Here is a 20,662-nt window from a genome sequence, read left to right as displayed (position 1 = left end):
TGCGGTGTAGACATGTTCCCTCCCAATAATGCGCTAAGTGTGACGAGCCTTGAAATGTGCTCCATTAGCCTCACTTCTGAAAATCAGTACAGTTAGTAGTGCACCATCACGATAATACTTTCACAGAGACTGTCACACTAATCAAGCAAGAGGATGAGAAGATGGTTCAAGGTTGTGTAAGAGAATAAATATATTGAGAATCAATGTGACGGGTATCAAATGCAGTAAGGCGTGTCAAGCCACTCGAGCCATGCGGCGCTGAAAAGAATATGCAACACCGTCCTCTTCCCCGTTCCCCCCTCCCTTCCTCCCTGTTATGTTTCCGTCCGTGATCGGAGGTGGGGTATCATAAGATGAAAGCCAAGTCCCGAAACGCCTTGTTGAAATGCAAATCCCATCACATCCCACGTCCAATGTCAGAGAGCAACTTCGTGCTCTGTACCCTTGCTCTTGCTCGAAGGATCAGCCAGTGGCTGGACCCCTCTTGATGATACTTGATCATCGGTGGAAGCCAGGCCGGTCCCGCGAGGACCAGTCTAGACAGTGACGACTTTGCGACGACTGTCTTGAAGGCTTATGTGATGGTGTCAGTCACGTGGCACCTGATGAGGCGCCATCATGATGACTGTGTGTATATGAGGGCGATGCTTGTGCCAAGAAGGTCGACAGGCATGCTCCTTTGAATGCGCGTCTGACTCTTTCATGCTTGTGAGCAGAGAGTCTGACACGACTGTGCGTGCGTGACTAATCCTTGGTGTAAGGTAGGAGCCACGTGAGAGGTCGCGGTACTGGATCGGTAATGGATGCCTCTCATTGATTGTAGTAATGGTGGATGGTGATTGGTGGAACATGATCAGCTGTAGTAATCATGGAGTATTTGTTGCCTCATTCGGCGATCTCGACGCTCTCAGCGATGGGAGTCATAGGCTTGGAAGAGCGACGAGTCTTGCGACCGCTGCTGCGGCGGCGCTGCTGCTTCTGCTGCTGCTGCTTCTTCTCGGTGGCGTAGATGGGAGGAAGAAGAGGGAAAGCTTGAGCCATGGGAGGCTGTCGTGGCGGTGCAGGTGCAGACTCAAGGAATGGAGTGCAGTCCTCGTCGTCGAAGTCACCAAAGAGATCGGCGTCGCTGATGAAGGAGCTTGGAGTGCTTCGGAATCCTAGAGAGTTGCCAGTGGGCCAGGAAGGGAAAGCACATGTGGAGCTTCGGCTTGGAGAGGAGGAGAATGATGATGATGAGTCGGTGGAGGAGATGCTGCAGATGGAGCCGGATGGGGAGGCCATGGCGCCGATGGTGATGGGTATCGACTTGGATGGCGAAGAGCTTGGAGTTGTTTCAAAGTGCATATTGACTTTGTGTTTTTGTGTGTGTGTGTGAGTTGGTTGATGGTTGATGGTTGATGGTTGATGGGATCGCGACGTGTGGGGACGCGGAAGGGAGAATGTTATTATGTAGATTTGGAAATGCTCGATTCGGCGCCGGTCGGCGGAAAATATCGTGCAAAGGGGAAAAAAAGCGCGTCCACGGACCCGGAGACTAGGGGCGGTTGTAGTAGGTGGAGGGCGAGGTGGAGGGCTAGTGGGAGAGTTGGTGGTAATAATCGAAGAGTAACTGGGCCGAAGGGTGACTATGACTATGATGGGGTGGCACCTCGGCTGGTTTCCGATGATGGAGGAACGTCGGGCTGAAGGGCGACTGTTGGAGTAGGTAGGCAGTAGGCAGTAGGCTAGGCGACAAAAGCGGCAACAGAAGCGTGTCACTGCGGAACCAGAATTCCAGGGAGAGGTTTTCAGGGTTCTTCCGGGTGGGGTTCCTTTACTGTAGTTTTCCCGGTAGCGTAACAACTAGGTCGTCGTATTTCTAGTTCCGTTCGGTGGTTGATATGGTATGGTAGAAGAAGAATCGGAATCCTGGTGGAGTAGAAAGAGTCTTGAGATGGGATGTGGAGGAGCAGTAACGGCAGTAGTTAAAGTATGTGTGTCTGGGTGGCAGTGGTGGAAGGAATCAGGAGGTCGTGTCTCTTGATAAATGGTCCTGCTGAGTCTGGGTTGCTTGGTTGTGTGATGTGTCGAAGTTCTGGCCAGATGACAGATTCTGGACAAAGATATGGGGATGGATGATTTATGAATATCTCTCACAAGATAGAAGAGAAGGGCGAGACAACTCGGGCGTGGGATGGCAACCTGTCGTTATTATAGTTTCGCCCGTGGGCGCAATAATGATAATACAACAAACAGGGTGTGAAGGAGGTGAGAGCTCCTCCTCCGGAATTTGTTGTTATTGACCATCCATGAAACAGATTTGCTTCTTCAAACCCCGTATGGACATGTATGCCTAATTCACCGCCTCTCAAGTCTCGCCTGGCGGACTCTTTCTACTGGCGTACGGGCCACCGCTCTTTCGCTCTGTTTGCTCTTTGGACAGGGATTCGCACACCTTTTGCACACCTTTTGCCCTTGACCAGGCTTGCCAGGCTTGCCCCCCCGGCACATCTTCTACACATTTCCGCTTCCCCAGCGCCTTACCGTCTTACCGCTCTTCCTGACTCTCACTGACTCTTGCTTTTCATCCCACCATCCACCATCCACCATCCACGATTCCCCCCATCCGGTTCCATCCCATGTCAATCCCAGGCTATCACCCCGAGAGGGAGTAATGTAGACGTGATGACTCGTCTGCCTCGTCGTGACGCGGAGCATCAATCACCGCCGCGACCATTTCCATCCTTCCTTCTTCCATCTATGCGGGTATGCGCTGTAGCATCTTCAACACGTATCCATCCGAAGATGTGTATGTTGAGATGCGAGAGACCGATACATAACATTTTCCACTGCCAGCACATCCCACACACACGCCTTTCATCATTCACCTCATCAAAAAAAGCATACCCAAAACAGGTATTGTGACTACGCCCACGTTACCTCCCATTACCACCCCCCACGAGAGTGACATTCACAGATTCGCAGTGCCGGGTTCTCGCCCCGCCCACGCGCACACCTCTTCCATTTGCCCAATTTGCTTTCTTAAGTCAGCTTAGTGCGGAGATCATTCTTTTGGGGGGTAGGGGGGGGCAAGGCTTCCCTATCCCGCGTAATTGAGCCGACACTCTGTTTGCTTTGCCCCGTGTGTGTGATTCCTAAAAAGGGCTCCAGGAGGCGCCTCCCCGGCTTACGGTCCTACATCCGTAGGCCCTCCCTGTCTGGTTATCTGGCCAGGCAAGATAGGTGGCTAACCAAGTGCTGCCCAATCCAAATCGATGAATTCCGACAGTCCGCACAGTAACAATAAATCATGACTCTTTCTTGATTATTCCGCCTGCGAATGGCTGCTGCCACTTTTAGGCTGCGCTGCCATGATTTCACGACCTCATTAATGATGGCGACGACGGCGGCGTTTGACGACGGCGATGGCGACGGCCACAGCGATGGTAGTGGTGGTGATGGCGACAAGCGTCAGCGAGTCATCATCTTCAAGTTGGCAGGATGACGACTCGACATGGCAAGCAGCTGACACCGAGTTCGTCTTGTGTACCATACCATCTGTCCTCGCTGTGGCATCCGATGAGCTCTCCTATGCTCTACGTAGGCAACATGTGAAGGGGGCACAGGTCACCAGGGGTCCGACCGTCGCGCAACGAAACCCCAACTCCTATGCTGATACCGCGGTGAATCCGTGACCGAACACTTCTCTGGTGCCGCTGAGACTAAACTTTGCATCACCGCAACGCACTTCACTTCTACCGCCGCTTCTTGCTGTTTTATCAATGTTTAACCGACGGCCGGTAGAAATTCATCATACCTGGGGTAACGCTAATCCCCATCCATCTAAAGTACCATTACCTTACCCCGATGCTTTCACACGTGTGAATTTGCGACCACCGGGTGCTATGAGAGCTGCCTCGAGACGAAATCATTCTTCCGAAGGGTCTTCACGGTCCACCATCCTACGCTAGTTTCCGCAAAGATATCTAGTCTCCGCGAGCTATTCGCAATAGTCACTCTCTCCAGCGAGAGTGTTCTTCCGCACATTATTCCTTTCCACCGTCTGCGTCCGAGGTTCTTCAAGAATGTAGAAAACAAAACCTCGGGCGTCCGCACTTGCGTCCGGCCTGAGGGCAAAAGGGAGGAGCACACCCTCACCATCGTGCCCTCTCCCTCCGTGCATTCCGTAGGCCAAAACCAGCCTTACCTGCCCCATGTTCCGTACGTGCCCCCCTCAAAAACAATAAGCCATTATTTGGGGTACAATTGGCAGCCCCAGATGCGTTTCCTACAGGGCTGAGCAGGGCCATGTACAGTACAGTAATGTCCGGGTAATCCGAGGTGCACCCTTGCGCAGTGTGCAGTCAGCACATCCGCTCACCTGCAGCGGGTGCCGCTGCGAGATGTGTATTTCGGGCGATACGGGGAGCAGCAAGCATACATGGCATATTGCGCCCACTCAGCCTCATATTCTGACTCAATATTTGACAGACTTACTCTTATTATTGTTTTCCCCAGGTGTTCAATTCCATCCTCCACATCTCCTTCTTTTGCCAGATGCCACAATCCGGGGTTAGAAGATGTCTGAGAATAGCCTTCGGTGCATGCAGGGGCTGCTACGGCGCTCAAGCCTCGAAACGACGACCGAGTCGGAATTAACTTCCACTTTGCAGAACCTTAATAGTCATGATCCAGGTTTGGAAGGGAGAGCGCACGCAATAATTGTTACTCCTTTTTTGTTTCGCACCGCAGAATTAAACTTCCACAGAATGAATCGCAAGCTTCTCCGACCTTCTAGGCTTCCAGGCCTCCTGTTCCATGATCATGGTTTTGTTTTATTAGTCGCCTCCGGTTTGAATTCATCCTCTTCCCCAGCCGAAAGCTATGATCCACGCGAGCGCATGGAGCAAGAGTGGCGATCCCAGGGTTAGCCAAAACAGCCTGTTACTGTACCCCAGACTTTTCTTCCACGATGCAGATCCGGTACTGCACTAGAACACCCTAAGAAACATTCATTTGAGTAATTCTCTCCTGTGCTCTTCCGATGGTCCAAAAAGTTTACCCATCGACGGGGAAACTTCGCTCTGCGAGTAAGTAGAACCAAAGATTCTTCCAACCGGTGGGAAAGTCGCCCTCACGGCCTTCATCCGCCTGGTACAGTATCGCGCTAGAAGGCGACGGCCTCGAACGCCACCACGCGTTTCCCAGAGGTCTACTCCGTACCGTGGTTATAGCAGCTTTTCACACATGGCTGCACTGACTCTGTCAGTTCGACTTCGGCCACGTTGCCGCAGGAGTAGCGGAATTCTGTTCGCGCCCTTTCCACAAATCGGGATTCATTTCGAGAGCAGCGTTTGGAAACGATGACGATTGCCACGCTCTGCCACGCTCTGACATCGCCGTCCAAGAGCCATGGAACAACGATGCGGGAGTTGAAAACATCAGTATTCCAGAATCATTTCTTCAAGAGCAGCGGCCAGCAATTAAACGGAGCACTCCCGATGCGTGACAGTAGCCGACAGCACAGATCTGGTCTTGGCGAATAATTGGAGACAGTTCGTATATTGTATGGGAAAGTGGCTCTCACTGCCTAATCGGGTAATGCTACCCTCCTGGAATACTCCGTATTGGCGAATGGTGGCTCCGTATCGAGAGAGGAAAAACCTTCTTCAGCATAATACTGTGTACGCAGTGCTCATCCTGACAGTCGGAACCACTCTCCGTTAGCCAAATATCTCCATAATTACCTCGTATGCGATACCAGACTCCAGTTAACCGCCTCCAGAAAGGGTAGGTAGATTTGGAATGTGGATGTCTGGTACGGATTCCTAGTACAATACGGATTCCTGGTGCGGATTCCCGCAAAACACGTTTTTTCCTTCCTTACCTTACCCCAACCTGTCAAAAAGCGGCGCGTCCGTAGGGCCGGCTCTAGATGGTAGATTCTCCCACCACACGCAGTTAATACAAATACATAACCATCATCGAATAATAAGGGTCCAGAGACATGTGCTTGCCTTGCATTACGAAAGACTGTGTCAGTCAGTAGTGATGATGGAAGAACAGAACTTCTAGATCACTCTGTCAGGAATCCTATTCCCTTGAATAATGATGACCACACCTTTTCTTCCTAATCATAATGTCATGATTCCTTCACATGATTCCTTTTGGCAATTTGGTATTTTAGCAATTTCTGGCGTATTGGATGACTATCTCGCTCCTTGTCGCACATCATTCCGTCTAGACCAGAATGAACAAATGTCTAGAATTTCTCGTGGAAAATCCGACCCGCGCAGTCCAATGTGGTGCTCCTCCCCGGCCCAATAGTGCGTGGGGTTCTACCGGAATGTCTCTCCCTTCCCCCCCGTCTTGCCTGTGCACAACACGCACGTACTGTACGGACGCCCGCCCACACGCCTCACGGAGAAACTCTCGTCGACACCCGCGACGCCTACTCGTAACCCCTCCATCGACACTGACAGCCCCCCCATTCATCTCGGTATAATTCCCTCCGCCCAAGAACACGAGAAAAGCAAAAAAAGAGAATAGGAGGGGGGGAAAAAGGAAAGGAAAGCAATGAAGATCCGATATTCTCGACCAGATCAGCAATGCATCCGCCCCGCTCTCCCATTCCTTTTGCCCTGCTTCCGACACTGTACTGTGAGTGTTGCACAGTTGTGCTGCAATAACGCAAGAATGCAACTCCGTAGGCACTTCTGCTTCTCCTCTTTTCGTGAATCGCGAAAGGTCTGCGACACAAACAACCCGAAGACCGGTGTGTGATTTGCCCTTCAGGCTCCCTTCGTTCGCGGGGTTGGTTTCGCTCATTTGCGCTGTTCTTTCCACCCGCGCTGCTTTACATGTGATGAAGGGACTGAGGTGTAGATCTTCTGCTGTGTCAGCCCGCCTCCTCCCATAGCTACCCTACTTCCAAATACCCATATGTGTATAGATGTGCATGTGTAAGTTACGAAAAGGGAATTCGAACCACCCCACCGGACTCCGGCGGGAACCAGCACGAAACGAAACGAAACACTCACACACAAAAAACAAAAACAAAACAAAACAAAATATGACAAAGACACCATGCAATGCGGGATGATTCTGACTACGATTTCACGGAAAGTGAGGATTTGGGATGACAGCTGATTAGATGAGTTATGCCATGCAGCCAGCCAGCCAGCCCTACCAGATAGGCATCCCACCACATCCGCCTCATGCGAGGAATGAGGAGTGTCATTTTTAGGTTGCAGAGAGAGATGCTAGAAAGCCTCGTTGATGATAAATTATGGCCGCGATAAGCGTCAGCCTGCTCTACCTGGAGACAAGAAAAGCAGGGCAGTGGAGCAACTACTGTGGACGAGTGGAGTAGAATCTTGAGGCCGGCCCCGCGCGAAAAGCAAGCCTGTCAAACAGCAAACTTTGCCTGCGCATGCCATTTTGGAAAACCCATGATAGTCTGGGAGTCATAAGTGAAGTAACATTGTGCGCGGAGTGATTGATTGATTGATTGATTGATAGGTAGGCTGCAGCTACTGCGATCTTCGCTCAGCGGCGAGCGGCGGTGAGGCACGAGATGCGCTGTCATCCAATCTCTCTCTTGCCCTCCTTGCCCTCCATTCACGGGACTCATGCAAGAATAGTTGCGAGACAGCGGAGTCTCCGCATGCCGTGTAACTACGTGAGCCATCGTTGGAGTCATAACATAACCTACAGTTGGTTGGTGTTAGGATGGACGATTGTCCGGTGCACGAGAACAGAGCGATTAGTTAGCTGCAATCGAAAAGCAAGTCAGAGATGGCAAAGCAAGCTGGGATTCTATCCAAATCCGAGACTTTGGCGCTCGCTGTTGCTTTTTGGGTAGTGATGGTACATTCTCCGCACACTGCACTGCACCGCATCATTGCACCACATCGTCGGCCTCCGATCATGGTTAATAGGCACGCTGATTTTGCCATATTCACGGTGCGGAGAGATACGATGAGGGGATGTGACAATGGCAAAGTTGGTGGCTTGTTGATGTTTCGTTTTTGGGGGAAGTATCGGATGAACGAGATACGGAATTGACCCCGCGTGGGTGACGATCAGGAGGGGGTGTGGGAGAACAACAATTGTTGAACAGCGAGGTTTCAAGTGGTGTTGGGCAGCACGGGGGGAATCATGTGTTTCTATTTCGTGTTGTCAGATGCTTTTGATCAGTGGTTACCTTCATCTATCTCCAGCGCATGACTATTTGGTAGAACGGTAATGGGGGTTTCTCGATTCTGCATCCATATGACCATCCAGTCCATGTGAAGATGCATAACAGCCTCACTGGGTGTGTCTTCCGTATGTGAATGCCGAGGCTCCGAACCCACTCCACCCCACTCTCCACTTCACGATAGATCAACTACCTACGGAAACTACCGCGCAGCAACCAAGCTCTCAGCGAGAAGGATGTGGGGAGGAGGAGGACATGGCATCGCCAAAAAAGACCCTGCATGAAGCAAGTTGAAGTGACATGCCCGATACCTCCCGAGGTCCACCTTACCCTCAAACATGCCGCAATACAATAAACCCTCACCAAGACATGCGTCGCCGGTAGTATAATTGCCTCGGTCACCAAAGACCGTGGGCGCTTTTACCTCCTTCCCTTGGCCTGTCTGCAATCCCAAGAATTGTATACTAACCTGGGCACTATGCTGTCTGTATCGGACACTAAGGCACGTATTTCGTACATGAACTACCGGCGATCATCGTCGACATAGCCGGCCGGCCGTGCAATGTATGTAGACTACCAACCTTAGCCGCGGATGACAGGAAAAGTCCGGATGCTCGCTCCGGTAGTAGATGGACGCTCGCTATTGTTTCTTGAAACTCACCTTTTCGAGAAATCCATGGTTGGGGCAGCTCCAGGTCTTGGAAACAGCTGCGCAAGTGAGATTGCATGGTGCAAGTCACGATTGGAGCTCATGTGGCGGCGACGGTGGAGGTGGAGCTCCATCGTCCTCGCGCTTGGTAGTCCAGTACTTATCCCAATTGAACTTGATAGCTTCGTTTCCCCAGGATGTCCACCCAGCCACCAAGTAGCGTGCAAATATTTCCAGTGCACTGTAGTCAGGCGGTAGATGGGGTTCAATGAGCTCCTTCAAGCAAGGCTTTCGTGAGTGAATGTCGGGCACCGCAGCAATCACTCTTCTTTTGATTTCAGGCGCAGACGCCATCGTCGTCCATGAGTTCGGTGCCGCTCTTCCTAGTAGCAGTGTCTCGTAAGGTTTGCGCCAGATACTGTCCATGCTAAACATAGGTTCTCCCTTGGACGTCGTCTTGACCCAGATCCACTCCTCAATCAGGCCGACATTCCAGTTCTCGAACAGTCCGCCGGGCCCAAGGACAAGGTCTCGTGCTGCTTGCTTGTTGGTAATCCAGACACCGACAATAGCATTGTGTTCTAGGTAATTGTCGAGATCCAGTTTTGACAGGAGCTTCCGCATGTACGGCATGCCGCCAATCTGCTCGTAAGCGACCTTACGCTTCGCCGAGCCACTCGGCCAAGGAGGATCCAGAAGAACGAAATCGAAGTGTCGTGGTAGAACATACTCCTCTGTGAGTTCGCGGAACGAAGCACGAAAGCTGCCCGGTTCGGTGGAATCACTCAAGAAGAAGGAGGCACGAGGTGGGATCTTGAAACTGTACTCATGCGGTGCCCCCTCCGAGTGAGATGGATTCGCAGAAACGGTCAAGTCCGCTGCGCGATTTTGCGAATTGTAAAAGTACGACATCCAAGGATCCTTGCTTGATACCGATTCATCGCCATGTGCCTCTGTCGTGGACCCGACTGCAGGCCCGTACGACACGAGCCACGCATGTGTCGCAGTTTCGATCGACGTTGCATTCGCCTCGGATGCAGCGCCGAGGGAGGCCATCATCTTTTCAAAGTTGAACGCATCATCGTCGTCTCCCTTACTTGTACTCCACTCCCTCAGCCGCGCTTCGATATCCTTTTCTGCGACCTCCTTCTCCGTTTTCCCGCAATTTGGTGCCTGGGTCATCAATTTGCGTGGGAGACACCAAGACCCACCGGGATGCAGGTTGCACCGAATGCTCGACATGGCCAGCTCGATCGCGGCCTTGTATTCTGTGTGAACCTGTGTTTCAGAGTAGGCCGCATGCTTCTCGCGAGCTTTCGGTTTCTTCGGCTCATTGCGAATTTCATACGGTTCCTCAAGTGGCGGGCATGAAATGATTTCGATATCATCAGACCTCCCTTGGGCTCCAGCTATTGATTTGGGTATGTCGATGAGCGTGACGTCGCAGGCAGGATTCTGGTATATTATGGCCGTCATGGTCCTGGGAATCGGAACTCTCCTTCGACTGGCGTGTACAGCACGAGTATCTTGAGGGTGAGTGATGAGACTAGACTCAAACCTGATATAGTCCTCCTTATGAAAACAGTCTTTCGTATGAGATGAAGTCCGTTTGTGAGGGAGAAACCACGTGACTTGAAATGAAGCAAAGAAACTAAAGAAAACGAAATGTAAACCTACCTTTGGAAGCGTGTCCTGATTCTGAAGACGTGGCTACTTTAGCTACGAAGGCGTGACAGAAGATGAATATCTACGTCAAAAACATTTTGACCAGATGGTCTCAGTGTTGTTGCGATAGTTGATCAATATGCGTATTTGATCTCGCACAGTGAAGTTGCGTTGAAGCTAGTTAGTGGAGAGTGCTCAATACAGCTGCAGGTGCTTTTCCAGACCTCCGCTTTCCATCGGCGCGCCAAGGCCTACCGGAAAGTCGACGAACCAGATCCTCGGCATTGAAGATTAACGTCATTCCTCTGCGCACACGACTCCCACATTTCCCCGGCAGCCACCACCACCAAAAACAATAACAGAACCTCTTCGGAACAGCGAGTTTTGAGAGCATAGCGTTCTAGCAATCATCCATGACCCGATAGCTCGGAGTGCCGACCACAAACAATTGGGATGTCCACGCACATCCTGAACTACGATGCTTCGGAACATACCCGAAACATCATGAGCGCGCAAACGCTGTCGCCACCACAAGGAAAAGCACACCCACCGTTATGCCCGACCGACAGCGAGGCGCTCGTGCCAAATAGGGGAGAGGATCAGAAAAGTAACCCAAAGAAAGCCAAGCTGGACAAGAAGAGCCCGGAATATGTGCTGAAGAGCGGACTGGCAGGAGGAATAGCCGGATGCGCGGTAAGCCCCTCATACTCGCAAAGCGATCTAGGATGCTCTCGCATATGGATGCGCGCGTATTCTACTCAAGAATATTATACTGACATGATTGCGAAAGGCCAAAACCGTTGTTGGACCCCTCGATCGCGTGAAAATCCTCTTCCAGACCTCCAACCCGAACTTTGCAAAATATACCGGATCATGGACGGGCCTTCCGACAGCTATACGGGACATTTACGCGCAGGCTGGAATGAGCGGTCTCTTCAGAGGCCATTCGGCGACATTACTGAGGATATTTCCATACGCCGGCATCAAGTTCCTCGCATACGAACAGATCCGCGCCCGTGTGATTCCCAGCAAAGCTCATGAAACTTCCACTCGAAGATTTCTAAGCGGATCCGCCGCTGGAATAGTATCCGTATTTTTCACATATCCTCTAGAGGTCATTCGAGTGCGGTTAGCCTTCGAGACCAGACAGCAATCACAACACACACTGCGTAGCATTTGCCGGAAAATATACAACGAACACCCGCCTGCTACTTCACACCACGCTTCCAACGTCATATCCGAGACCGCCGCGACTGTAGTCCAGAAAGCCACGCCCTCCTACGGGCTGGCGAATTTCTACCGCGGATTCTCTCCCACCCTCTTGGGCATGATCCCGTACGCCGGAGCCAGCTTCCTCGCACACGACACCATGTCCGACTTCCTGCGGCGTCCTGCTTTCGCGGAATTTACCACACTCCCTCACACCGAGCGCTCGGAATCGTCGACATCTTCGCATAAGCCGGCCCAGCTCCGCGTCTGGGCCGAACTCAGCAGTGGCGGTTTCGCCGGCTTCGTATCGCAGACTGTTTCGTATCCCTTGGAAGTTATTAGACGGCGTATGCAGGTGGGCGGCGTAGTGGGCGACGGACGTCGTCTCGGCATAGCGGAAGTCGCGAAGAGGATACTCATCGAGAAGGGGTGGAGGGGCTTCTTCGTCGGGCTGACTATTGGCTATATGAAGGTCATGCCGATGGCGGCGACTGCCTTTTTCACCTACGAGAGGGGTAAATATTATCTGGGAATATGAGCATTTTGGGAGGAATGGCACCCGTAAAGGTTCGGGTGCACAGTGGGCATGGTTGGTCATTAGCATCGGCGTTTTTTTTTGTTGGTTTTGGATGAGAACCCTTTTCAGCTGGCGCAGGCTTTTGCCTTGCATGAGTCTAGACAAGAGACTTGATTAGATATACACATAAACATACGATTGTCATCACGCTCAGAAACAGTTCAGAGATTGGTCTACGTTCAAGTGAAACAGCAATTTTGAGTGTCTTGGGTGTATTAGCCATATGGATCACAAGCAGATCACCATATGGCAGATGCTTGAAGGAGCATACAAAGCTATATGACTTTGACTAATTATGTCTGCTATGCTTGCAGAGCAAACTTTGTCTGTTGCTTCACCCACCAGGAACGGCGGAATTCTCCATTGGAATTCGCCCGAACGATCGAAGATATGTTCAGGCACGTTGAAATGCTTCTTTGTTAAGCGATGACTCGGCTATCCATGTTCCACTTCCCTTCTGGCCAGTAGGATCGCAGTACTGTAGTAAGCTTTCGATTGCAGTAGCCATTATCGTGGCATCTGAATTGACAGTCCGGCGACTAAGGTGGCGTGCATTGATTCGTCGTAATCTCATGCTGAAAAGAAAACTCGGATATCTATGCTGCTCGTGGGAGCGGATTGTTCATGCCATCAGTTTGAAAAGCCATAACTGTTATCAGTATTCAAGTCGTAGGTGCCGTCGTAGGAGTCGGTGCAGAGGTAGATGGGGTGGCAGCTGCACCGCCTCTTGCTCCACCACGTCCCCGTCCACGGTTCGGAAAGCTGCTCCGGCCCCGAGCGGGCCCTGTAGGCGGTGCTCGAGTAGCTTTCTCCTTTCGCTCAAGGACCTGGACAGCTCCTTGAGCAACCTTGATAGGGCTTGCAGAGATGGCCTTCTTGAGAGCTTCAGTTTCGGAAAAGTCCACATAGGCAAAGCCCTTGCGCTTGTCGATTTCCACTTTCTCAATTCTTCCGAAGATCTTGAGGGCCTCTTCAATGAGGGGTTCGGTGATGCCTTGTGATGGATTAGCGTGCTTGAGGAAAGCTTGACGTGAGGTTGCTGCAGGAGTTGGCTGCGCTGGGGAAGCATTCTGTTGGCGCGTGTTGGCATCATTCTTCGCCAACGCAGCTCGGGCGGCGGCAGGCTCTGTAGGAACACTACGGGATGTCGCTGGCCCCTTGACTGCAGCAGGAATCTGGGCGGGTTGGGTCTTCTTGAGAATTGCTTTTGGTGCTGGTGCAGCAGCCTTGCTCTGGGGCTCCGATTCCTGCTCCGCGTTCTTGGTATTAGTCTTGTCCGCCAAAGATGCTTTGAATGCACGTCGTTCGGCACGAGAGGGACGCTCTTTCTTAGATGACGAACTGGCTGCTTTCTCCGTGGTATTGTTGCTGGTCGACGCGGGAGCAGCTTGAATATCTTTCGCCTTCTGCTTCCCGGCTGCTGGCTCTCCTGTTTGAGCTGGCGCATCTTGGGTTGAGGAAGGAGTCTCTCGCTTTGTTCCTCGTCTACGTGTGCTAGGAGCACCTCCACCAAGATCGCGCTGTATGATTGATTTCGCGATACTCGCATTTCCTCTCTTCCGCTCAGGAGCTGGAGAAGCAGCCGCCTTGTCTGTGGAAGCGTCCTTGGATGATCCAGCCGCCTTGTTGAGTATCTTGACAGATTCCTTTGCAGCCGCGGCCTTCTCAGCTTTGGTAGCTCTCCTTGACTTATCTCCTAAAGCATTTCCTGCATCTTTGCCCTTGCTCAAAATCTTCTTTTCCGTCTCTTCTTTCGCTTCTCCACGTCCATGCTTTCCGGACTTTGTCTGCGGCTTCTCCTTGTTCGCCTTCTTTTCTCTCAGGGCTTCGATCAATGGAGTCGTGGTAACCTTTCCATCCTTCTTATCATCGCTCTCATTTGCGATAGGTTTGGCGATCGGGTTGGTGAGGCTCACCAAAAAGGCCTGGAAATCGGGGTCCTGGTCGATAGTTCCCTGACGATTATCCTGCTTCTTCTTGCCAGCGGGGAGTTTGTGGAAAGGGGCGAATTCAAGTGCTGGGGGGCCCACGAGCGCGTTATCCTGGAACGATTTGGCAGCATCGTGGAAAGTAAGCGACCGAACATGATCTCCGAGTATCGGGACTATTGTATGTGAGGTTACATGTATGTATGCTCTGGCCGGCCTGGATGGCTTAGCAAGACTAGAAAACATCAGTGGTGGACTACACTATTGTCATAATGAGTCCTACTCTTTTGAAATCTTGCCCTCTCTGAACGACAGCCAATCTATCTTTCCACCTCCTACTTTCCACTCATCCCCTAAGATTTGGTCAAGTTCAGCCTTAGTAAGGCCCGGTGGTAATCGTCGAAGAACAAGTTTGAGTCGTGGTGAAGCCGCTTTAGGACCGCGGGGCGCGGGGGTTGGTGCGTTCTTCTGCAGCACGCTGGCGGGCAATACACCGTTGGCACCTGCCTGAGGTGCCATTGTGGGCTTCGAGCAACAATATCTGGTCGCGATTCGAGATCTGGCCTAATATTCGGGAGTGGATCAAACTACGGTTGTGAAAGGATAGTTGGGCGCGTGTCGTGACTGGTTCTTCTTGCTACGGGCATTGGAACTTAGCGTTGGGCGACTCTGACGATTAGCCGTTTCTACGAGAGCGAAGGGGGTCTGCTTTTAATGGGCCGCCCAGCAATAGCCCCGACGAGCGAGGTTTGGAGTAGACACAACGCGGTGTTTGTGATTGTTGAACTTATCGGTGTTTGCGAAATGGACAATGGAGGGAGGAGAGGGCAAGTTATCATTAGTTCACCGCCCGCGGCAGAAACAACCAACCCACTTCGGTACGGCAAGCGCCGAAGCCGTCACCAACGTTCAGGTTCAGGTGCAGCTGCTTGCTGCCGTCGTCACAACCACTATCCCGCTATAACGAGGTCGGATTCACCTGACCACCGTTCTCACCAAAGTCGTCCGGTGATTCTGTACGCGTTTGAGTTCTTAATAGTACTCCACACCTGAGAAATAGTAATTCTCCGCCACCTCCAGATCCTCGCCCCGCAGTCCCACGTCTCAACAGATGCCCTCGAAGTGATCCGCTACGTCACGCTTGTTTATTCACACGACAAACCCCTCGGATAACCCAGCTTCGGCTCTCGTACTTCCGGCGTCATATATCTTCCCGTGCTTTTAGGCCCTCGCGTCCAGCAAGAGACGGGTAACACATCATGGTGAAAGATAGCAGTGTTCCGCAACCTGGGCCAGCACGGCTGTCGAAGGGTGCAGGGCCCGATGAGTGGTTAGAGCAAGCAAAACAGTGCAGGTATCTGCCAGAGGCCGATATGAAGCGTCTCTGTGAGATTGTCAAAGAATGCTTGATGGAAGGTGGGTTGGCCCCCTCTCAGTCCTGCCAGAGAGATCAACACACGTCAAAGTCATAGATAAAACCCATGCTGCGAGAACTAACTGTATCTACGAATAGAATCTAACATTCAGCCGGTCTCCACTCCTGTCACTGTGTGCGGCGATATCCATGGCCAGTTCTACGATCTCCTGGAACTGTTTCGTGTGGCGGGAGGTATGCCTGGAGATACCCCCGCACCAGCTCCATCAGCACCGGCCAATGCTATCAGCCTTGCCGATATTGAACCCCCCACAACCATTACGGATCCAAAAGCCAAGCGGAAGATGAAGAGGCGGTACCAACAAGACGCCAACTACACTGGACCTAGTAGTCCAAATGAAGGCGAAGAAGAGGAGGAGGAAGAAGAGGAAGAAGAAAGGGGCCGTAGCCGTAGCGCTACAGGCAGAGGCAGCACTGATTCCGCTTCTGGTCTTGGAGAGAATGTTGCTGGCGCTGGTGGCGACGGGCAACAAAACTTCATCTTTCTCGGCGATTTCGTGGATCGCGGGTATTTCAGTTTGGAGACATTCACCCTGCTGATGTGCTTGAAGGCAAAGTAAGCTCTCAACCATTTCTCAATTTGTCATATATCTGACTTTCTTAAGATACCCGGATCGTGTAACACTTGTCCGCGGCAACCATGAATCTCGACAGATTACTCAAGTTTACGGATTCTACGAGGAATGCCAAACGAAGTATGGCAACGCATCTGTCTGGAAGGCCTGCTGCCAAGTCTTCGACTTTTTGGCTTTGGCTGCCATCGTCGACGGCCGGGTACTCTGTGTGCACGGAGGACTGAGTCCCGAAATCAGAACGCTTGATCAGATCAGAGTCGTCGCAAGAGCACAGGAGATTCCCCATGAAGGTGCATTCTGTGACTTGGTCTGGAGCGACCCAGAAGACGTCGACACCTGGGCAGTATCGCCTCGAGGCGCTGGATGGCTGTTTGGAGATAAGGTGTCTTCCGAGGTTTGTCATCCGCTCATCGCTATAACTTCTCGCAATTGTATCTGTGCTAAGCGTCATGCAGTTCAACCATGTCAACGGTCTCGAGCTTATTGCTCGAGCGCATCAATTGGTCAACGAAGGGTACAAGGTATGCTATCCTTTTGGTCCACTTTCAAGGCCAGTATACTAAACAGTTTGCAGTATCACTTCCAAGCAAAGGACGTGGTTACGGTCTGGTCAGCACCCAACTACTGCTACCGGTGTGGCAACGTTGCTTCCATCATGAACCTCAAGGAAAACCTGAAACCCGAGTTCAATATTTTCTCAGCTGTTCCCGACCATCGAAGAGCAGTACCTGTAGGAAGAGGGGGGCGAAGCGAATACTTCTTGTAAGGGAGGCTTGCCGTTTGTGGTCATTTGGCATAAAATCTTGTTTGCATGTCATAATTGATAGACGGGCGGAGAGCGAGGAGGCACTGGGAATCAAAACAGAACAGTGCGTCCTCTGCTCGGTTGTTGGGCAACGTTGTTTGGCAGCATTTTCAAAGTGGATGCATGCATGCGGACCCCATTGCATTGTTATGAGTCGAATACCCAGGGTCATATTTAACGAAATCTATACACTGTACATTATGCTTGCTTGTAACGAATCTAGTGATGAAAATGTGGGAGAAGCTGTACAAGGGCAGTATGAGCAGCCACCCGAAACCGTGCCTGATGTGGTGCTCACTCACCTAGTGAATGAATGAAAAAGGCATTCGGTGGTTCACACAATAAGTTCACGGGGGAAATAAGCCTGAAAACGGTACGGACTAGGTAGAAGAGCAATGTTCCAATTTCTGATTGTGTTGCTTCCATGTACTTATTTATATATAATACAGTGCGTATGTGTATGTACATAGCGAGAGAGAGCCGTCAACTAGTGTCTGTCCGCTGCCAAGCCAAAACTTCCCTTTCCGTCCAAAAAACCAAAAATGTCTTTTCCATCAGCAAAAAAGAAATGCAAAAAAATCAGTCGATACACCAGCCCACACAACCCATTCCAACCAAAGCAAGAGTATTCCAGCGCCGCCGTCCAATGGTGAATACGCGTCTGCAGAATTGCTTCCCTCGACAGTAGTATTCATTGCTTAGGTCCGTCCAGCATCCTTAGTTACCTGAAGGAGTGGATTAACGGACACCACCGGACTCGAACTGGGCTCTCGGCCAAGGTCAGGAAATGGAAAGGACCGTGTGGATGACGGTGCACCTTCTGACGAAGACCCATTACAGGTAACGTGATTTTTTCAATTGTTAATTTATAAAGGTGGTTGCAATGGGTAATGGGGGAGAGGAAGTGTCGAGATGCTTTATGGTGTGTTGGATGGGTTTCGATTTGAGGTTTGTGCGGTGCGTGGTTCGACTAACCGTGCTTTGCGTTAGGGGTTGCGCTTGCAGGGTGGGCGAACTTCCCCCCTCCGGAACTGACTAATCTACCAAATGTCTCCGTTTCGATCACGCACACATTCATAGATGCTTAGATATAGAGGTAGGAGTTTATACAGTATCACATGCAATAGGGTGGGTAGATCCAATCATTCACACACAAGATCCCGAGCAGTAAGTTGAGTATTTCAGAACATTGCTATCATTTCGTCATTTCTAGTCTAGTCGCAGACCGAGCTTCATGAATGCACAGGGCAAGCAAGCGAGCATCCTGGTCGCTACTGCCTATATGAGTGTTGTTGTTTGGGGGAAGTTACGCTCTTTCGCTTTTACACGTACTCCCTATCGGCGTAGCTCTGGATCATGCCTTGGGCGGTGGCCTCGTACTCCTTGAGCTGCACCTTGCCGTCCTTCTCTACGGTGTTAGCCTGCACGAAGACCTTCCTAGGCGTCTTCTGCTTCAGCACAGCCGGGCGGACGTAGTTCTCGTAGAACGGCTCGACAGTCGTGATCTCCTCGTACATCTTGGTCGCGGCCTCGACGTCGGCCGTGCTCTTGAAGATGTGCAACTTCTGAAGGTACTCCTCGACGGCGGGGCGGCCGAGCTGAAGGATCTTGTTCCTCTCGAGCCGGATGGTGAGGTCGGACAGGTCCTTCTCCTTGTACTCTAGCTCGCAGAACTCGACGCCCGCATTGAGGAACGTGCGGAGGATGGAGAAGCGCGCTTGCATGTGCGCCTGGCCCCACTTGCGGGACTTGGGGTCCCAGAACTCGAGGGCGGCGATACCCGCGCGCGCCATAGAGAGGTACGCTGCGTAGAGGATGTCGCCGGCCTCGCTGTTGATGTCTTCCTTTCCGTCGCCGTAGCCGAAGATCTCGAGGACGGAGAAGTCGCAGGATAGGGCCATGGCGACGCACTCGGCGCGGCATTCCTCGTATGATGCGGCGATGGAGCCGAACACGCTGCCCCAGGTCTGGCCGGGTTTGTAGTATGTAGAGATGGGCTTGTGGGTGATTGGGGAAACGGGAGGGTTCTTGATGTCGAAGTTGAATTCGCCAGGGAGTGTCTCCTGGAGAAGCTTTCCGCAGCCGTGGCCGAGGAGTTCGTGCAAACCGACTTGAACCTCAAAGGCGGGGTCCCGGTATTTCTGGTAGATGGCAAGGTCGCTTTGCTTGATGAACGGAACGGCCTCGTTGGGAGCTTTTGCGGAAAGCACGTTGCCGAGGGAAACGTTCTTGAAACCCAATGTCTGACGGATGTCATCGTAGTTGGGGATGTTGATGCCGGCAGGGATGCTTCATTCGGTCAGTCATCAATCATACAGAGACACATGGAAACACTTACCCGCTTCCTGCGAAGGTGAGGACCTCCAAAGAGGTAAAGTCTGGAGATAGGAACTTGTCCTTCTCAAATGCCTTGTCCCAGGGCAATAGAGGGATCAGGCTGGGTGCCGATTCCACTAGCTTGCCAAAGGCCCTCGTTCGCTCCTTGTTGACCATAGCCACGAAACCCTCCCACTCTCCACGGATGCCGTGAGGATCTCGGTACGTCTCGACGAAACCGACGTCCACCTCGACCTCCGGTCCCTTATCCTTAATCCAGTACCGTTGGCTCTCCTTGAACGCCTCGAGCGAACCCGTCCTGAAGCTCTTCGCATAGTTTTCTACCATCTTAGACTCGATGTCGTTTGCCGCATACTGCTTCGCCTTCTCAAAGTGCTCCGTAATTGTAGCCATCTCCTTCGTATAGTCGCCAAACACGAGCTGAATCTTCTTTCCATCCGGAAGCGTCCACTCGCTCTCCTTCAGATCCCTATCCTCCGCCGCAGGGTTGTCCTGCGCAGAGGCAATCAAGATATCGTATCCATCCGGCGTCTTCCTCACCCTTGTGTTCTCCGGCAACAACCCCTTACTCTCGAGGAAATCACTCACACCAGCGATCTCCTCCTTCGTGATGTGCGGACTGGCAGGATAGTACGTCGACACATGCCCAGAGCTCGGGTACCCCAAGTGCAGCTTCGCAACATCATCGCCAGTATAGATCAGATCCTTGAACTTCTCGTACAGGTCCAGCGTCTCCTGGGACACGGTAGCCAGCGCCTTGAGCTGCCTCGGGTCGAGCCGCGGCACGAACTTGGAGTCGCCGAAGGACTTGTAGTTGCCCGCGTTGCCGAGGAACTGCGCAGCGTAGTTGAGGTAGGCCTCGATTTCGCCGGAAGAGAGGCCGGCCTCCTTCGCCAAAGCCGAGTAGTCACCCGAGCTGCGCTTGTGCAAAGCGATGATGAAGTCGTAGATGGGCTCCGATTCGGGTGAGACCTGCCGGAGGACCACGCGTGTGCCTGCGAGCGAGGCTCTGTTTGTTGTATTCACGTCAGAATATTTACTTCCCTACGTAGGCAGGCAGGAGTGAATCTCTTGGGAGGGGGAAGGATAGGTGTTCAGCTCACATGGAGATGTGGTGAGCATAGAGCTTCTCCTTGTCGCTCAGGGCTTCGAAGTGAGGCTTGATGGCCAGAGGTACAATAGTTGGGGGGCTATCCGCGAGGTATTGTTCTACTATCTGAGCATCCATGTTGGGCAGTATGGTGAGGTTCAATTCAGAGAATGGGGAGAGATGTCGATGAGAGAGAGAGGGAGGAGTTGTGAG

At 52.0% G+C, this 20,662-nt stretch overlaps 9 protein-coding genes across 9 annotated transcripts; 4 read left to right on the top strand and 5 right to left on the bottom strand.

The window, feature by feature from the left end:
• Positions 1–716: 716 nt before the first annotated feature.
• BU24DRAFT_108733 (uncharacterized protein) lies at positions 717–1,836 on the bottom strand. Its single transcript, XM_033520770.1, has one exon. The coding sequence runs from the start codon at positions 1,342–1,344 to the stop codon at positions 886–888; it is 459 nt and encodes a 152-aa protein (XP_033387274.1). The 5' UTR covers positions 1,345–1,836; the 3' UTR covers positions 717–885.
• Positions 1,837–3,404: 1,568 nt separating this feature from the next.
• Positions 3,405–5,488, top strand: BU24DRAFT_458662 (uncharacterized protein; the record flags this gene model as incomplete). Its single annotated transcript, XM_033531660.1, has 2 exons — positions 3,405–3,662; positions 5,249–5,488. 2 exons carry the CDS (start codon positions 3,405–3,407, stop codon positions 5,486–5,488), a joined length of 498 nt encoding a protein of 165 aa, XP_033387273.1.
• Positions 5,489–5,875: 387 nt separating this feature from the next.
• Positions 5,876–7,173, bottom strand: BU24DRAFT_108756 (uncharacterized protein). The gene is made up of 3 exons (XM_033520771.1): positions 7,020–7,173; positions 6,101–6,866; positions 5,876–6,050 (listed from the first exon to the last, which is right to left on the bottom strand). Exon 2 carries the CDS (start codon positions 6,805–6,807, stop codon positions 6,220–6,222), a length of 588 nt encoding a protein of 195 aa, XP_033387272.1. The 5' UTR covers positions 6,808–6,866; positions 7,020–7,173; the 3' UTR covers positions 5,876–6,050; positions 6,101–6,219.
• Positions 7,174–8,915: 1,742 nt separating this feature from the next.
• BU24DRAFT_385706 (MT-A70-domain-containing protein) lies at positions 8,916–10,304 on the bottom strand (the record flags this gene model as incomplete). Its single annotated transcript, XM_033524887.1, has 1 exon — positions 8,916–10,304. One exon carries the CDS (start codon positions 10,302–10,304, stop codon positions 8,916–8,918), a length of 1,389 nt encoding a protein of 462 aa, XP_033387271.1.
• Positions 10,305–10,997: 693 nt separating this feature from the next.
• On the top strand, positions 10,998–12,240 carry BU24DRAFT_430976 (mitochondrial carrier; the record flags this gene model as incomplete). Its single annotated transcript, XM_033529844.1, has 2 exons — positions 10,998–11,186; positions 11,284–12,240. 2 exons carry the CDS (start codon positions 10,998–11,000, stop codon positions 12,238–12,240), a joined length of 1,146 nt encoding a protein of 381 aa, XP_033387270.1.
• Positions 12,241–12,450: 210 nt separating this feature from the next.
• On the bottom strand, positions 12,451–15,029 carry BU24DRAFT_488988 (uncharacterized protein). Its single transcript, XM_033533589.1, has 2 exons — positions 14,491–15,029; positions 12,451–14,442 (listed from the first exon to the last, which is right to left on the bottom strand). Exons 1-2 carry the CDS (start codon positions 14,724–14,726, stop codon positions 12,942–12,944), a joined length of 1,737 nt encoding a protein of 578 aa, XP_033387269.1. The 5' UTR covers positions 14,727–15,029; the 3' UTR covers positions 12,451–12,941.
• Positions 15,030–15,069: 40 nt separating this feature from the next.
• Positions 15,070–17,294, top strand: BU24DRAFT_418496 (serine/threonine protein phosphatase-like protein). Its single transcript, XM_033526996.1, has 5 exons — positions 15,070–15,623; positions 15,721–16,198; positions 16,248–16,611; positions 16,673–16,738; positions 16,792–17,294. The coding sequence occupies exons 1-5, from the start codon at positions 15,467–15,469 to the stop codon at positions 16,981–16,983; spliced, it is 1,257 nt and encodes a 418-aa protein (XP_033387268.1). The 5' UTR covers positions 15,070–15,466; the 3' UTR covers positions 16,984–17,294.
• A 99-nt stretch (positions 17,295–17,393) lies between these two features.
• Positions 17,394–17,807, top strand: BU24DRAFT_108648 (uncharacterized protein). Its single transcript, XM_033520769.1, has one exon. It carries the CDS (start codon positions 17,447–17,449, stop codon positions 17,708–17,710), a length of 264 nt encoding a protein of 87 aa, XP_033387267.1. The 5' UTR covers positions 17,394–17,446; the 3' UTR covers positions 17,711–17,807.
• Positions 17,808–18,179: 372 nt separating this feature from the next.
• BU24DRAFT_418495 (dipeptidyl-peptidase III) lies at positions 18,180–20,662 on the bottom strand. Its single transcript, XM_033526995.1, has 3 exons — positions 20,463–20,662; positions 19,361–20,368; positions 18,180–19,311 (listed from the first exon to the last, which is right to left on the bottom strand). Exons 1-3 carry the CDS (start codon positions 20,585–20,587, stop codon positions 18,345–18,347), a joined length of 2,100 nt encoding a protein of 699 aa, XP_033387266.1. The 5' UTR covers positions 20,588–20,662; the 3' UTR covers positions 18,180–18,344.

This window comes from Aaosphaeria arxii, assembly GCF_010015735.1.
Source record: "Aaosphaeria arxii CBS 175.79 unplaced genomic scaffold BU24scaffold_2, whole genome shotgun sequence".
NCBI lineage: Eukaryota > Fungi > Ascomycota > Dothideomycetes > Pleosporales > Aaosphaeria > Aaosphaeria arxii.
Note: the sequence above shows the minus strand (reverse complement) of the source record. Positions and strands in the feature narration are given on the sequence as shown.

Excerpts from the sequence above, each read along its gene's own strand:
- BU24DRAFT_108733 (XM_033520770.1), bottom strand. The coding sequence starts at position 1,344 with ATGCACTTTGAAACAACTCCAAGCTCTTCGCCATCCAAGTCGATACCC.
- BU24DRAFT_108756 (XM_033520771.1), bottom strand. The coding sequence starts at position 6,807 with ATGAGCGAAACCAACCCCGCGAACGAAGGGAGCCTGAAGGGCAAATCA.
- BU24DRAFT_488988 (XM_033533589.1), bottom strand. The coding sequence starts at position 14,726 with ATGGCACCTCAGGCAGGTGCCAACGGTGTATTGCCCGCCAGCGTGCTG. Across the intron at positions 14,443-14,490 it reads GAGGGCAAGATTTCAAAAGA|TCTTGCTAAGCCATCCAGGC; the intron begins GTAGGACTCATT and ends GATGTTTTCTAG.
- BU24DRAFT_418496 (XM_033526996.1), top strand. The coding sequence starts at position 15,467 with ATGGTGAAAGATAGCAGTGTTCCGCAACCTGGGCCAGCACGGCTGTCG. Across the intron at positions 15,624-15,720 it reads CAAAGAATGCTTGATGGAAG|AATCTAACATTCAGCCGGTC; the intron begins GTGGGTTGGCCC and ends ATCTACGAATAG. Across the intron at positions 16,199-16,247 it reads CTGATGTGCTTGAAGGCAAA|ATACCCGGATCGTGTAACAC; the intron begins GTAAGCTCTCAA and ends GACTTTCTTAAG.
- BU24DRAFT_108648 (XM_033520769.1), top strand. The coding sequence starts at position 17,447 with ATGTACTTATTTATATATAATACAGTGCGTATGTGTATGTACATAGCG.
- BU24DRAFT_418495 (XM_033526995.1), bottom strand. The coding sequence starts at position 20,587 with ATGGATGCTCAGATAGTAGAACAATACCTCGCGGATAGCCCCCCAACT. Across the intron at positions 20,369-20,462 it reads TATGCTCACCACATCTCCAT|AGCCTCGCTCGCAGGCACAC; the intron begins GTGAGCTGAACA and ends TACAACAAACAG. Across the intron at positions 19,312-19,360 it reads CTCACCTTCGCAGGAAGCGG|CATCCCTGCCGGCATCAACA; the intron begins GTAAGTGTTTCC and ends GACCGAATGAAG.